Genomic DNA, 14,228 nt, shown 5'->3' with positions numbered 1-14,228 from the left:
CATTGGACTTGCAAACTTTATATGCCCCAATATAGGGGAATGCCAGGGCCAAAAGAATGGGAATGGGTGGGTAGGGAAGTGGGGGGCGCTAGGGGGGACTTTTGGGATAGCATTGGAAATGTAATTGAGGAAAATATGTAATAAAAATATTAAAAATCAAAAAAAAAGAATATATACTTGGAAACATCATATGTTTTAAATATGAGTAACATTACCGGTAAATCTGGATCACCACATAAAGTATTTTATGAAAGTCAGGCCTTCCGAAGTAGCAATGACTCTTAACAAGGTCTGACTTACCTTTTGTTGTCTTTAATATCCCAAGTTATTTCCTGAAACTAACTAAGGTGGGTTCCACATTCATTGAGAAATATCCAACACCCCAGTGTGGTACTGAAAAATGATCTTTTGCAACTTAGCGTGCTCAGCTTTGCTTCAGTTCCTGAAGAATGAGCAGCTCTTGAGTATGGGCTAAAATGCATGCAGAGGGACAAGGCTCACACTTATTTCAGGAAGGTACAAAACCAATCAACCAACATACCAACCAGACAAACACAACAACCAAAAAAGAAAAATCAAATCAAAACAAAAAGATGTCAATATTCATTCTCAGGTTGAAAAGGCAAACCAGAGCAGAGCATTTTAAAATCATATCTTTGTTTTTTAAAGACTTATTTATTTATTTTATTTATATAAGTACGCTGGAGCTGTCTTCAGACACACCAGAAGAGGGCATCAGATCCCATTACTGATGTTGAGAGCCACCACGTGGTTGCTGGGAATTGAACTCAGGACCTCTGGAAAAGAAGTTGGTGCTCTTAACCACTGAGCCATCTCTCCAGCCCTTAAACCATCTCCTAAACACACAAAAACATTTTATGGGGTGATTGATTCTGATACTCTACATGGGTCGGGGTGGGGGCAACTGGAAGAGCTTGCGCGGGGAGCAGTGTGGGGTTTAATCACTAAGCTATTGTCTACTGCACTTATAAAAAGACATTTTACTAGAACAGAAAGTGTTTCTGAGACTACGGAGCTAGAAGAGAAAACTGTTATCAGGCGATGAGTCAAACACTGGTAGGAGATTTCCAGTACAGTTTCTAAAACAAGTCTGGCCATGCTGTGGAGACAGATTTGCCAGACTAGAGGCAGAAAAGTTCATTAGGGTTGACTTGTAGGCTATCCATTAATCAGCCACTGAGAACTATATTTTCGGGACCAAATCTGGTTTATTACCTGATTTTATATGGTATTTTAACTAAGAATTTTTTTCACATTTTTAAGTAATTGAAAACAAATCAGAAGAGGTCATAAAAATATTCTGACAATTAAAAAAATAAGTAATTTAAATATCAGTTTCTAGAAATGAAAATGTACAAGACACAGCTGTGCTCATTTGATTCCATATCATCTATGGCTGTGTTTAAGGTACGGTGACCAAACAGAGTGGCTGGAGTGGAGAACCCACAGCCTAGGAATCAGATCTATTGTTTTAACCTTTACACAAAAGCTTGCCAGACTCTGGCTGAAGAAGTTGATGATAATTCTTTAGGAGTATCCAAATTCTGGACATCATGAACACGCTTGTTAGAACAGCTAGGCTGCACTGAGTTGCCAAGGGGTAGGAATGACGATGTCAGTACTGCTTAGCATCAGGAGGAATGAACAAGAATCAGAGAGCTACTGTTGTTCTGAACACGGTGCTGACTGAGCTATGCAGAGACTTGTTCTGACAAGCCCTCCTCAGAAGCCGTCCACACTCCTTACTTAGTCACTGCTTCACAGCTTGCTTGTAGCTCCACCTTACACTCTCCCTCACGTTTTGTAGTTACTGCCTTTCTTTTTATAGAACAGTTCTACAGTGACATATTAGGAAATGATAACACAATGTCAGGCACATCACTCGTCTTCCAGCAATTCCAGGCCAGTCGAATATATCTGTACCTTATGAGTTCATTCACTCTCCCTAATTATACATTTCCCCCAAGAGAGAAGAACCAGGAGAGAGCAGTTTGACGACAGTTTGAAATTATCGAAGGGATTACAATTGAAAAGTCTGTCTTAGAGTAAGTTTAGGTGAATTCAGCTAAGGTTTGGAGTGGTAAAGAAGTGTTTGCATAAGTATTCTTATGCATTAGGTGCACAACCATTCACTGATATGAGAAACAGATTTGTTCCTCCATTTTATGGATTTTTTTGAGGACACTTTCTGACCATGTCCACTTGAAGCAGTTTAGTACTGAATGACTTTCTGAGGAAAAAAAAGGTAACTAAAAAAATGATGAATTATGACTTGAAAAGGGGAGAAAAGAAACTGAGTTAAATGGCATAAAAAAAAACAATGCAAAAAAGGTAGCTAAAATTGATAAATTATACCTTAATAAAGGGCATAAAGAAACTGAGTTAATTGGCAAGAATAACAATGTTATAGATCGGGGAAGGAAGAGATAATGTTTTAAATGTTGAATATCTTAGTAATGTGGGCATTAATATTACTACTGATAATTAGAATAATTATGGTGACTACTACTTATATTTTAATACAATTTCAACATGGGCGTTCAATGTAATAAACTGGCAGCATTTTTACCTTCACAGAGCTCATCAGGTTAGAAATGGGGAATAATAATCCTGTTTTTCATGCAGAGAAAATATGAGAGTTCAGCATCTATTGAGATATTACTATATAATAAAGACGCTGAAGGCAACACTCAGAAACACACTCTCATAAATGTTTATCTAAATTGTTTTGATTAGATTCTCTCTGTCTTTGCCCCATAATGTCCCTCTTGCCTCTTAACACCAAGGAAAGCAAGTCACTTATATATTGTGAGGATCAGGAAGGAAGCCAGTGTGGTGTCTTGGACAGTGGTGAAATGGACTACACACATACACACACATGCACACATACCAGATCTGATCTGCCTCGGTATTTTTTTCCATTCTTTATAAGCTATCATTTCTCTTTTTTATCTCTCTCTTCTCCATTTAATTCAGAAGACTATTGTTTAAAGGATCTACCATAAAACCAAACCATGCATGGATTCAAATGAAAGTGCCTTTAACTTCTGATTTCACTTCTTATTGCTAGTAATTCAGTGCTTCCTATACTTTTTATTATACATACACTATGTAAAAATTTAAGGCCTTAGAATGCAAAATATATCACACTCATATTCACAATTATGCTTTTGATTCAATGGATAATTGACTATTTTTGTGTTAATACAAACAGATTTGCCCTCACGACTTAGTGAGTGCTTAGCATAGATTTTTATATGGATTAAAAGTCACTGTCAAAAAATACAACTTATCACATTACATATCTTAGCCCATAGTATACATCTGACAATTCTATGCTACTTTTGGTAAGCATAAATTGATTTTTTTTAAATCTGGCATGCACGGACTTTTGTTGAAAAACCTTCCCTTCCCATGTCAACAACAAAGTCTTGCTTACTTCTACTATGTGCATCTCCCGGCTTCTGCAGCGGATGAATAACAGGCATTCAGATACGGAAGGGGCAGGTATCAGGCTGAGGAGCTCCCTGGGCACAAGTGCGCATGGAAAAATAAGCACCTCCTGGAAAAATATTTTTGTGCCATAGTAATTGGCGGTCTAGGAACAGGTGTTGGGTGCCCGACTCAAGGGAGATCAAGGAGGTTAGAGAGAGGACACTGAAGTTTCCATGGCTACCATCCCGTGGGAAGATCACAGAAGAAGGGAGGGAAACAAGCAGGATCCCTTGGGCCTAGCTACTGTATCCTATAACCTGAAGCAGGGGCAGGCAGAATCCTGTGGAGATGGTGACTCTAATTTTCCTGATTCAGTGACCAGGCAAACATGCGCTGACCATTGTACTGCAGGACCAGTATAAAAATATTTCTTGGTGATTTTCTATCACCAGGCAACAAGTCCTCTTGATTTCCATAAGTTAAAAACCAAAACGTATTTATTGCAAGGTGCTTTGCAGTTTGCAAGACGCTTCCTGGGCTCACTCTGGTGCTGTACACAGGCTGGGTGTCCTGTGCCTTATTGAAAGGTGGAGAAACCCAGGTCAGCATTTGAATGGGTTGAGCCTGAGTCAGAGCCGGTAATGAAAAGGCAGAACGTACAACCGTACAATCATCTTAAATGGGATTCAGTACCCAGAACTCCCTCTCAAGGACATTATGTTCTCTCCCTCTTTCATGTATTGAATGAGTAGCATTCTAGAAAGAAAGAAGCCCAATTCAATGTATAGACATGAGAAACAGCTCGTTAAAAAGCAAAGCGAAGCAAAACAAAGCAAAACAAAAACCTAAAGCCTTACCAAGCACTGACTTTTTTTTTTCTAGTGTTTGAATTAGCTTATCTGAATGGTTGGCAACATTAACAACCAAGCCAGAGTCTGGTCTACAACCAGGGGTTAGGACTGTGCTTGGAGGGGAAGATAAAAGTCACACAGAAAGGGCTCCTCTGCCATCACTGAAGCTAACAGGCAAATATTACTGCAAACACCTGGGTTCTTCTGAGGTCTTTCATAATCCCATCTGTGCATTTTCAAGGTCTGGTTTGGAGTTTAATCATAAAATTAGAAGGCAAGTCGAATTTGATCTGCAGCGTGGTTTACAGTTGAAGTTTTACTACACTTCCTAAGCCATTTAAAAATCCATTGTCTAGAAATGAACTTAACAATGTATAGCTCTATGGTGTACTACTCTGGAGCTTAGTTACAGATTGTTGGACACGTGACAGCTAGCTCTTACAGAAACTTCATGTACTGTTGTCATTCTTTTACATATAGGACTTTTGTTTAGTCCTAATAAATAAGGGCCAATAACGATATAAGGACCATTTACTATCATCTTGGTTTTGTAAGAAAACAAACAAACAGAGGCAAGGAGGAACCAAATTACTTGCCCAAGCTTGGGCAGTCAGAAGTAGGACTCCTGTCAGCAGTTGGAAAGCCAGGCAGCACGCTGTCATCTGAACGCTTCTAATTTGCCTAGGGTGCACTTGCGTATAACCCACCCCCTTTCCTTTCTTCCTCAGGTCATGTGTGGTGAGGGCCAGGAAGAGAACGTGTGTGGAGCCCTGGGTTATCGGCCTCATTTCTTTTTTATCCCTGATTGCCTTGGCAGTGTGCATTGGGCTCACTGTTCACTATGTCAGATACAGTAAGTATGAGCGACTCTGGCGTCATGTGACCCATTCCAATTGTTCCTCATGGAATTTCCTGTTTTGGCTTGCCTCGGGGCTGTTTCTTCATCGCTGTGATTTATATGCATTAGCTAAGAACTCTTTGAATGCTTACTCTTTTTATTTCAATAATCCTCAGAAACCTAGGAGAATCCTTCCTTTCATCTTAGATGTAACAGTGTTTCCTGCTAGGAGTAGAATGCTACTTTTCAAAATAACTGGGAAGTGACAAAGGAATCTTCAATACGGGAAGACGACAAGTTAGCTAGAATATAATGTCTTGAGCTGAGGTCACAGAATAATAACCCTGATTTTAAAAAAAGTCAACTTTATCTAAATCTTAGCATTCCAATAAATGAACTACACACTAAAATAAATATCTTGTAGGGCTGAGCTCCCCTCTGTACTAAGTTGGAGACGTGTTCACCATGGTGTATTGCTAAATAAGTGCCTATGTCATTGAAAGTCTCATCTTGGGATGTTGGTGATGACAGAGGTCAGGATATACTGATGTTCATTCTGAGGAGGCTCCCTCTCTTGTTAGGAGTTTTTTAATGCCAGATGAACTCCTAGTTGCTGTTATTAATCAGGTGCCCAGGGGACTACAGATATAACAACCCTTCTGAAGTTTCCCTATACTGTTCCTCGGGTTTTAATTAGTTGACTCAACTATGATCTCTTCGTTTCATATCTCCCTGTGTGACTAGATTCTGTTTTGATATTGAAGGCCCTGAAACCATAGAAGCTCACCACTTGAATCTAATTTAATTGGGAATTTGAAGAAGGTGCTTTCCTGTACAGAGGAAGATCTGTACAGGATTATCTGTACAGATCTGTAATCTGATTATCTTCCTCTACTATCTACCAAGTACAAGGTCAATTTTCAAAACAAGATAGATACATCTCTTTTGTGTGGTTTAAAGAAAAATAATGCTCAAAAAATATCTTTGGGTGGTGTTTATACACATGCTGTCTTTTTTTTTTTAAATTGAGGTTTCTTTATTTTGATAATAGAAATTTCTCTGAAATAGTTTTAATACAGAAGAGTTGCTAAGATAACATTACAGTATAGATTGGTTCTGAATATACTGAGCCTCATTATGTTGTAAGCATTGTTATTTCTCTATGGATGTGGAAGGCTATAACTTACTCATTTTTATATTTCCAAAAAATTTGAAGACTCTTGGCATATATCAGGTGCATTATATATTTTTATTCAATACTAAGTGATAAAAAACAAATGACATACTTTTAGGACTGTCTGATTTCATAAGAAAGCCCTAGAAATGTTAGAGGCTTGATCCCTTTTTTTGAGAGAAAAAAATACTTCTTTCTCTATCTCCTTTGCATTTTCCTAAGCTTGGTTTTGTAAGATTATGGGTCTCATGCCTGTGTACACTGAAAACTGGGTCACATTTCCCAGTATCTGGTTCCAGTATCATGCCGCTTGGGTGATCAGTTCAGAAACTGTAACACATAATTCCCCAGTACCCATACAGCACACCTGTGTAAACAAGGATTCTTGTACGTTACTATTTTGTATGTATGACTTACCGTCTGGGTGTGGAAACTAACAACAGATTAGACAAAACAATGAGCAGTTACGAACTCACATGCCAAACTCAACAGATGTGTTACAGAGTAAATAGGAATGTGCCCGAAAAAACATCACTTTGAGCCTCACTTTACAAAGCTCAGGACAGCTGATAATTGTTTGTCTAACTCCGGTTAAGTGCCTTCAGGGCTTTCTTTACACTTCTCTGTGCTGTGAATGTGTTAGTGAACAACATCACTGTAAGTTGTAGAATTACCAGCCTGTTAAAAAATTATCAACAATTCATGGTCATCCATATTTTTAACATATTCAATATTTGTTAAATTACAAGAGCTAGCATATTATATCAGAAGCTTTATATTATGAAAACCTTGTGGCCTGCTTAAGTCTACAGAGAAAAGTACAATATTGAGTACACAAATTGTTTCTGTGGTTGATCCATGTGAAGTACTGATAGTTAATCATGCTTTGCCTGATCAAATGATGCAATCTATAATTAAAAAAAAAACTATGCTTAAGTGACTAGAGGGACCTCTTATCCTCTTCTGAATAACATTACTACTTAATATGTGATTAATTATCGGCTACATCAACATCAGCTTGGAAGAAGAAGAGCCTGAGTCTGGGTGAAGCATAGTCCATTTTCTTACAATAACTATTTTCAATGGTCTTAGGTTATTATTATATTTATAAGGCTTGGCACAATGTCTATCACAGAAATTTGGTAGGCATTAGTATCCACTGAAGGTAGACACAAGTCTCTGACCCTTATGTATGTAGAAGGGGAAAACTATACTACATTAACTCTACAGTAGGTCAACAAAGCAGGTTGTGTGAATTGGCAGCAGAAACAGGGCACAGTGGATAAGAAGCAGACAAGACATCCCCTAAGCCCAGTGGGCAAAAATAAGGTCTGTGACAAAGGAGCTCAATGAATATATTTATTGTCTTTGGAAAGTTATTACAGGTGGCAATTCTAGCTCTCTAAATTTCTATTTTCTGAATTCCTACCCTCATTCCTTTCCATCTCTGGCAAAAATTTGATTTTCTCACAGTGGAGTCCAGAATTAATGAATAGTTTATTGGATGGGGGTGGGGTGGGTTGTCTACTTCTTTAATATAAAATAATTCAGCCCTGGGAAGCTTCTGAATGATGTGTTCATCCACATGGCATGACTAGCTATCCTTTGGGCTAACCAGGGAGTGGATAACATGTGAGTAACTAGCTCACAGCTCTCATGGGGTATTTGCACAGCAGTCCAGAGCACCGGGCACTTCTTATAGCTTTTACACTCTATAAAAGAGTATGATGAGCATTTATCTTTATGTGGAGATCGCTCTGGAGCCTGAAGCAGGATGATGGAGCAGATGACCAGGGATGGGAGTGTTCCTTATTGTCTTAGTGTTTCTAGTAGTCAACAAATGGAGTAGTAATGATGCTGTACGTATCTGATTAAAGGTTATGATGGGTTTTGCCTCTTTCCTTGTAGATCACAGGAGAACCTATAGTTACTACAGCACGTTGCCATTCACAAGTGACAAGCTATATTCTGAGTTTGGAAGAGAGGCTTCTAAAAATTTCACAGAAATGAGCCAGAGGATTGAAACTATGGTAAGTAGCTTTGCCTCTAGGTTGATGACACTGGGAGGTTCTAGTTTCTCAATTGACCCCTGCATAAACTTTGAAAACTGACAGAAACGCATGCAAAAGGGATCCAAAACAAAGCTCACAATACCTGACCTAAAATACTATATCTGCAAGGCCAAACCAAGTAACATCTAGGCATTTATGAATGCTACTCACCTTACCATACTTTTGTATTTATTATTGACCACCACAGTCCAGAAACTCTGGGCATGTGAGGCTGAAGGGTATAAAGAATAAAAGACATAGATTTCACATAGATATACAACCTATGGAAGAGTCTCTGAGCAAAAGAATGTAGTGATTAAAACCCTTCAGACCCATATATAAACACTATGCCTACTTGTAGATACATCTACTTTATCAAGTTTAGGTATACAAGGTTATAGGAAGGCAATGGTAGTCCCTCTGAGGGAGGAATGGAATAGTTCAAAAAGAGAAAATTAGTACCACAGGCCAAAAAAACAAAGGTGATGAATTGTCATCACCATGTTACCTAGACAACAAGTTGGAAGTTTCTTGCCTAATGAGGTAATTTATGGTATGAAGTGATGGAAAGAGAACTGAAGGAGCCAGTTCTACTCACCAGCTGTCTGTCAGTCAGTGATGTGTCAGCATATGCTAAATTACTTTTTCTCATTCTGGACAAATCTTTTTGTATGTTAATTTAGGCATTAAATTAATATAATTTGCAAAATGTCTTCTAGCTTCAATATTCTGAATAGGGGCAGATGGAACTCTTTTATGTGGGTCTGCTTTGTTGCCATAGTGAAAGACTCCAATAGTCTATTTCCTAATGAAAGAAGGCTTATTTTGCTTGATGGGTTGGGTAGTAGTAGGTCAAAGGGCTGCATCTAATGATGGCCTTCCCTTCCTGGCATCAGAAGGAGGCTTACCACATCACTAGTCAGAGACAGAGAGCATTTGTGCCGTCCCTTCTGCTCTCTCACTCTTCTTCAGAGCCACCAGGATTCAATCATGGGCTCTGCCTTAATAGCCATATCTAATCTGACTCACCTCCCGAATGCTCCTCCTTTAAACACTATGTTTTTTTCACTCTCCTGCTACATTACAATGGGATTAAGTTGTAATGTATGAAGCCCTGGGGAGGGGCGCAAACTGTGTCTACACCTTGGACTGATGACACACTTTCACAGAAACTGTGTAGCTCACTGAGGAGGAAGTCAGATCCTGGTTGCATGTGTCCTTGTAAGGGAAAAATCAGATGCTCTTCCCTAATTTTCATACTCAGGTAAAGAAAGCAAAGGAAACAGAGCCTGGAAAGTCAGCATGTCACTTTCCCACCCCACCCACCCCTCACCCCCCCGCCCAATTTTTTGTGACATTTTGGAAATGAGTTTTCTAAGATTCAAATTGATTTAAATCTAAAGGAATAAAGATCATTAGTACCTTCAAAATAAATAATCATTTCGAAATTATTTGATACAAGTAAATCCTTAAGTGAAAACTTCCAAGTGAATCACCAATGCTAGGACATATCTATCTATCGTATTGCCAGTGTGGCATCTGTGCTGGCGGACAGCATGAGGCGTCAAGGAAGCATAAGCATGACAGGAAAAGGTCACTCACTGTTTCTGCTAATCACCAGTGTGTGCTCACTGTGTTTAGAGACTGTCCACTTGCTGGAAACTAGAAGATCCTGAAATCTTTACTTACCCAAGACCTGAGTTTTAAAGTTTCAATTCATTTGAGTTATTTATAGCAAGAAGTATCTGCCCCAAACCTTCTGTCATCTTACGAGAGAAATTTCATAGCCTGGTTGTTCAGAGCTCCAATTCATGGGACTTTCTCAGGGTGTTCCCAGGACTGAGCTGGCCACTCAGTATGTGAGTACACCTGGTAACTGTCTCATACAACACTGCCATGCATTCATTCCGGTAACCGGCTGTCACTTAGAAGAACTACTTCATTCTTTCTCCAAAACCACATGTCCAAATACTTTCTTTCCCTCCTTTCAGTTGTTTTGCTTACACATTTTATCACAGTGAAAGAAATCAGAAACATTAAAAATAGATACTTCATTGTCTTCTGCTGTAGAACTTCTTAACTCGGGGGATAGAGGATGAATTGACTTGTAAGGAAACAGTGTTCGGTTTTGATAGCCTACAGAACAGAACACTTAGGTCCACACTGGCCTCAATGTGGCTGTCATTATGAATAAGGAGTTCAGCTCCCAACACTGGAGAGGATTCCGTAAAGGACTACTCAGCCTCAGCACATAGTGAATGTTGCTTAATGGATTTTGCTTGCTCGTTCACTTTGTTTTGTATTTTAACTGACGATAGAGCAGTGGTTCTTAACCTTGGGGTTGAATGACCCTTTTACAGGGGTCACCCAATATCATCAGAAAACACTGATATTACATTATGATTCATTACAGCAAAATTACAGTTACAAAACAGTAATGAACATAATTTTATAGTTGAGGGTCACCACAACATGAGGATCTGTGTTAAAGGGTCGTAGCATTAGGAAGGTTGAAACCACTGCTCTAGAATACTGGATTACTTAGTGAATTTCAGAAAACTGTTCTTGTTGACGTACTTTAAATATCTTTAAACAGGTAAAACGTGCATTTCATAAATCTCCACTACGGGGACAACTTGTCAAGGCTCACATTATCAAGTTCAGGTATGTTGAAACTAAAATGTTGATTCTGGATCTAACTTAATGCTTAAATTCTTAACCTGGTCAGTAATAAACATATTTTAAAATACTAATGATGTGATATGATTCAGTTCGACAAGTCTTTATTCACCTGTTCTATAAAAACCATAGGCTCAACAAACATTATTTAGTCTCCTATTTGAAAATGAACATTTGCAGGATGCCTGATGAGAACAGAGGTATAACTGTTGCTGATGCTATGATTTGTGTATGTGTGTGTTTATGAAAACCATCAAAATTGGGGACTAAGATAATAGCAAGTAGAACCCTGCCCAATGAGATTCTTACATCTTCATATCTTGCATTACCTGCCCACTACTCTAGTTAATTAAACCTATTTTCTTCTATCCTACATTTTTTATGCTTCAAACCTTTACCAAAGAGGATTTCAGAACCCTTATCAATTATTACTAATAGGCAAGGCCAGAACACAAATTTCTGCTGTTGTTTTGTGTTGGGGTCAAAGCCTTGTTGCATAGTCTAGGCTTGCCTTGAACTTCCAATCTTCCTTTTCTTCCGAGTAGTGAGATTACAAGTGTGTAATTATTTGGCAAAATACAACATTTTAAGTAAAACACTACATATGGACCTTAAATTATGTATTCTAACACACATTATTTTTATTTTCCAAAAACAGGGTAAGAACTGTTTATTATATTACTCAAATGACACCCCTGAATTACTTCCCAGGCTGTCACTTAGATGACATCTCCAAGGCATTGCTTGGATGGATTTTTTTTCCTGAAAAATTCTGTACTTGAGATGGAATCCTTTTTGTATCTCTGTCTACTTTATAAATGTCCATTCTCTCAAGGAATATATCATCTACATGGCTTCTTGCATTATTGGAATCCAAGTTTTAGCATCCAGTCTGAATGGTTTTCCCAATTTCTCTATTTGCTTTTTTTTTTTTTTTTTTTTTTTTTTTTTTTGCACACCTGGCAAAAGGTTGCGTGGCGAATCCCCCAACTCAAGACTCTAATCATACCATTGGGAAACCTGAAGTTGCCAGTCACATCTCTTTCACCCGAGCCCCTCAGAATGAAAAGTAACTAAGTTGTGCCAGCTATGTGTTTCCGAGTTGCTTTCCAGCTTCTCTACTTCTGTACCTCAGCAACCCTGCCTGGCCACCCACCCTTCCTTCCCGACGCTGTGCCTTGAAGATGCTCAAGCTTAGGGGAAGCATGAATGGCTAGCAGACCATTGAGTTAAGACACTAGCAGACCATAGGAGACGAGACAGTGAGTCTGGCTGGATGGAAGGAAAGGGAGCTGTGCTCGACAGTGTCGGTTAAGTTTGGAATTTAAGTTAGTTAAGATGAAAAAACACATCATTATAAAAAAAAAGGAAAGCCAAGAGAGCCATGCATAATAATTCGACTCAAAATTTCCTCTCTCCCTCAATTTTATCTCTTTTCCCTCCTTCCCTTCCTTCTTTATATTTTTTGGACAATAGTAAAGAAGATGATGGAGTGTTGGCTCACATGCTGCTGATTTTTCGAATTCGCTCTACCGAGGATCCTGAAACTGTGCATACAATTATTGAATATGTTCTGCGTGAAAAGCTGAAGTATGCTACGGGACCCCCCAATGTTGATCCTGAGTCAGTTAAAATTAAAAGTAGGTTGGATTGCCTTGTCCATTTCTCTTACATAGAGTAATTCTAGAATCGCTCTAGGCATTCAGTTGAAAATTCTCTTGCCTTTTAATTGCTGAGGTCCTGACACCTGTAAGTCATTGCTTTGAAACTAAATTGGTGTTAATGACCCACTTTCATTCATGAAAGTGTTCTAAGCATAATTCTTTCATGCAGGCGTTCATTATCTCCTGGGAAGTGTTTTTATTGTACCTTGTATGTTGGATACGGAATCTAGTTGTATATAGAAAAAGTAGCTTTGAATATTCTTCTGCTTGTTACTTCCAACATGGGTTCTGAGAGTGTGACATAGAAAAGCTTTAACATACGTGTTGTCATAGCTGCTTTCTTAGGATCATTTACCAGTGAACAACTGTAATGCACATATATTCAGTTTTGTGTGTTTTTACTCCTGTAATTGAACAAGTTGAAGTAAATAATTTTGTTTGCTTATTTTTTTTTCTGGGACCACAAAGGATTACACAATGCTGTTTTATAGTTCATGCAAATACAATCATCCTCTTGGTCCACAGCATCCATGTCCATGGAGTTGGAGAAGTGTAGAAAAAAACATTCTTTCTGAATACGCACATTTTCCTTGTAGTTATTCTTTAAAAATGGGAAACAATAATGGTCTGCATAGACTTAGTATTGTCAGGCCTTTTAGGTAATCTATATAGATTTAAAGCATGTATGAAGATGTATGTCTGTTACATGTAGACACTAAACCACTTTAGAGCATCATTGATTTTTGACATCTTTGGGAATGTCCTTAAATTAATCCTTTATATAGGGCACATTCTTTCAGAGCTTTGGTTTATTAATGAGAAGAAAGACTGGGTAGAAAATGGACTATATTTTTCTATCTTTCTTTCAATATTATTATTTTCAGCTAAAAGAATTACCTAATACACACCAGAAATTGAACAACAACAACAAAAATCTACGAGAGGGTGTCTTGTACATTTGTGCTTATTAGAATGCCATTGCTTCCTTCCTAGGTTCTGGAAATTTCTACTTCAAACATAGACATGACTTCCTTTACTACCAGTGTCCCCTCCATTCTTGGTGCTGAGTTTGACACATCTGTCTTGTACTTGGTTTGTGTCTTGCTGTGCTCCCCCAGGTTGTGTATTTACCAGGATTCTGACTTCATAGAGCATCATAGCTAATACATGCAAGTGGCATGATGAGACGTCATAGACACAAGTTCCATATGCCTCCTCTGTTCATACCATGTTCGAATATCACACTGGACTTCACTTTCAAAGCACAGATTGCAAGATAAGATAATTAAAATTATTAAGGTAGTAGCAGAATGGCATTGAAACAAGTGAGGAGCTATTCTCAGTATGGGAACAGACAAAACCAGAATTTTTAGAAAGAAGTTGAGGAAACAAACTGTCAATAGAAAACAGACTGTTAGATAGAAAACTTCAGACCAATATCCCTTATGAATATTGATGCAAAAATCCTCAATAAAGTTCTTGCTAACCGAATCCAAGAACACATCAAAACAATCA

The 14,228-nt window shown here is 38.3% G+C and overlaps 1 protein-coding gene across 1 annotated transcript in view; it reads left to right on the top strand.

The window, feature by feature from the left end:
- The window catches only part of LOC110295270 (transmembrane protease serine 11E), a 42,382-nt gene that overhangs the window by 13,906 nt on the left and 14,248 nt on the right, over positions 1 to 14,228 (top strand). Inside the window, exons 2-5 of the mRNA XM_021163757.1 lie at positions 5,036 to 5,160; positions 8,228 to 8,349; positions 10,967 to 11,034; positions 12,526 to 12,689. Coding sequence (XP_021019416.1) covers positions 5,036 to 5,160; positions 8,228 to 8,349; positions 10,967 to 11,034; positions 12,526 to 12,689 — 479 coding nt within the window. The remainder of the gene's footprint in view (positions 1 to 5,035; positions 5,161 to 8,227; positions 8,350 to 10,966; positions 11,035 to 12,525; positions 12,690 to 14,228) is intronic.

Source organism: Mus caroli, chromosome 5, assembly GCF_900094665.2.
Source record: "Mus caroli chromosome 5, CAROLI_EIJ_v1.1, whole genome shotgun sequence".
In the NCBI taxonomy this organism is placed as follows: domain Eukaryota; kingdom Metazoa; phylum Chordata; class Mammalia; order Rodentia; family Muridae; genus Mus; species Mus caroli.
Note: the sequence above shows the minus strand (reverse complement) of the source record. Positions and strands in the feature narration are given on the sequence as shown.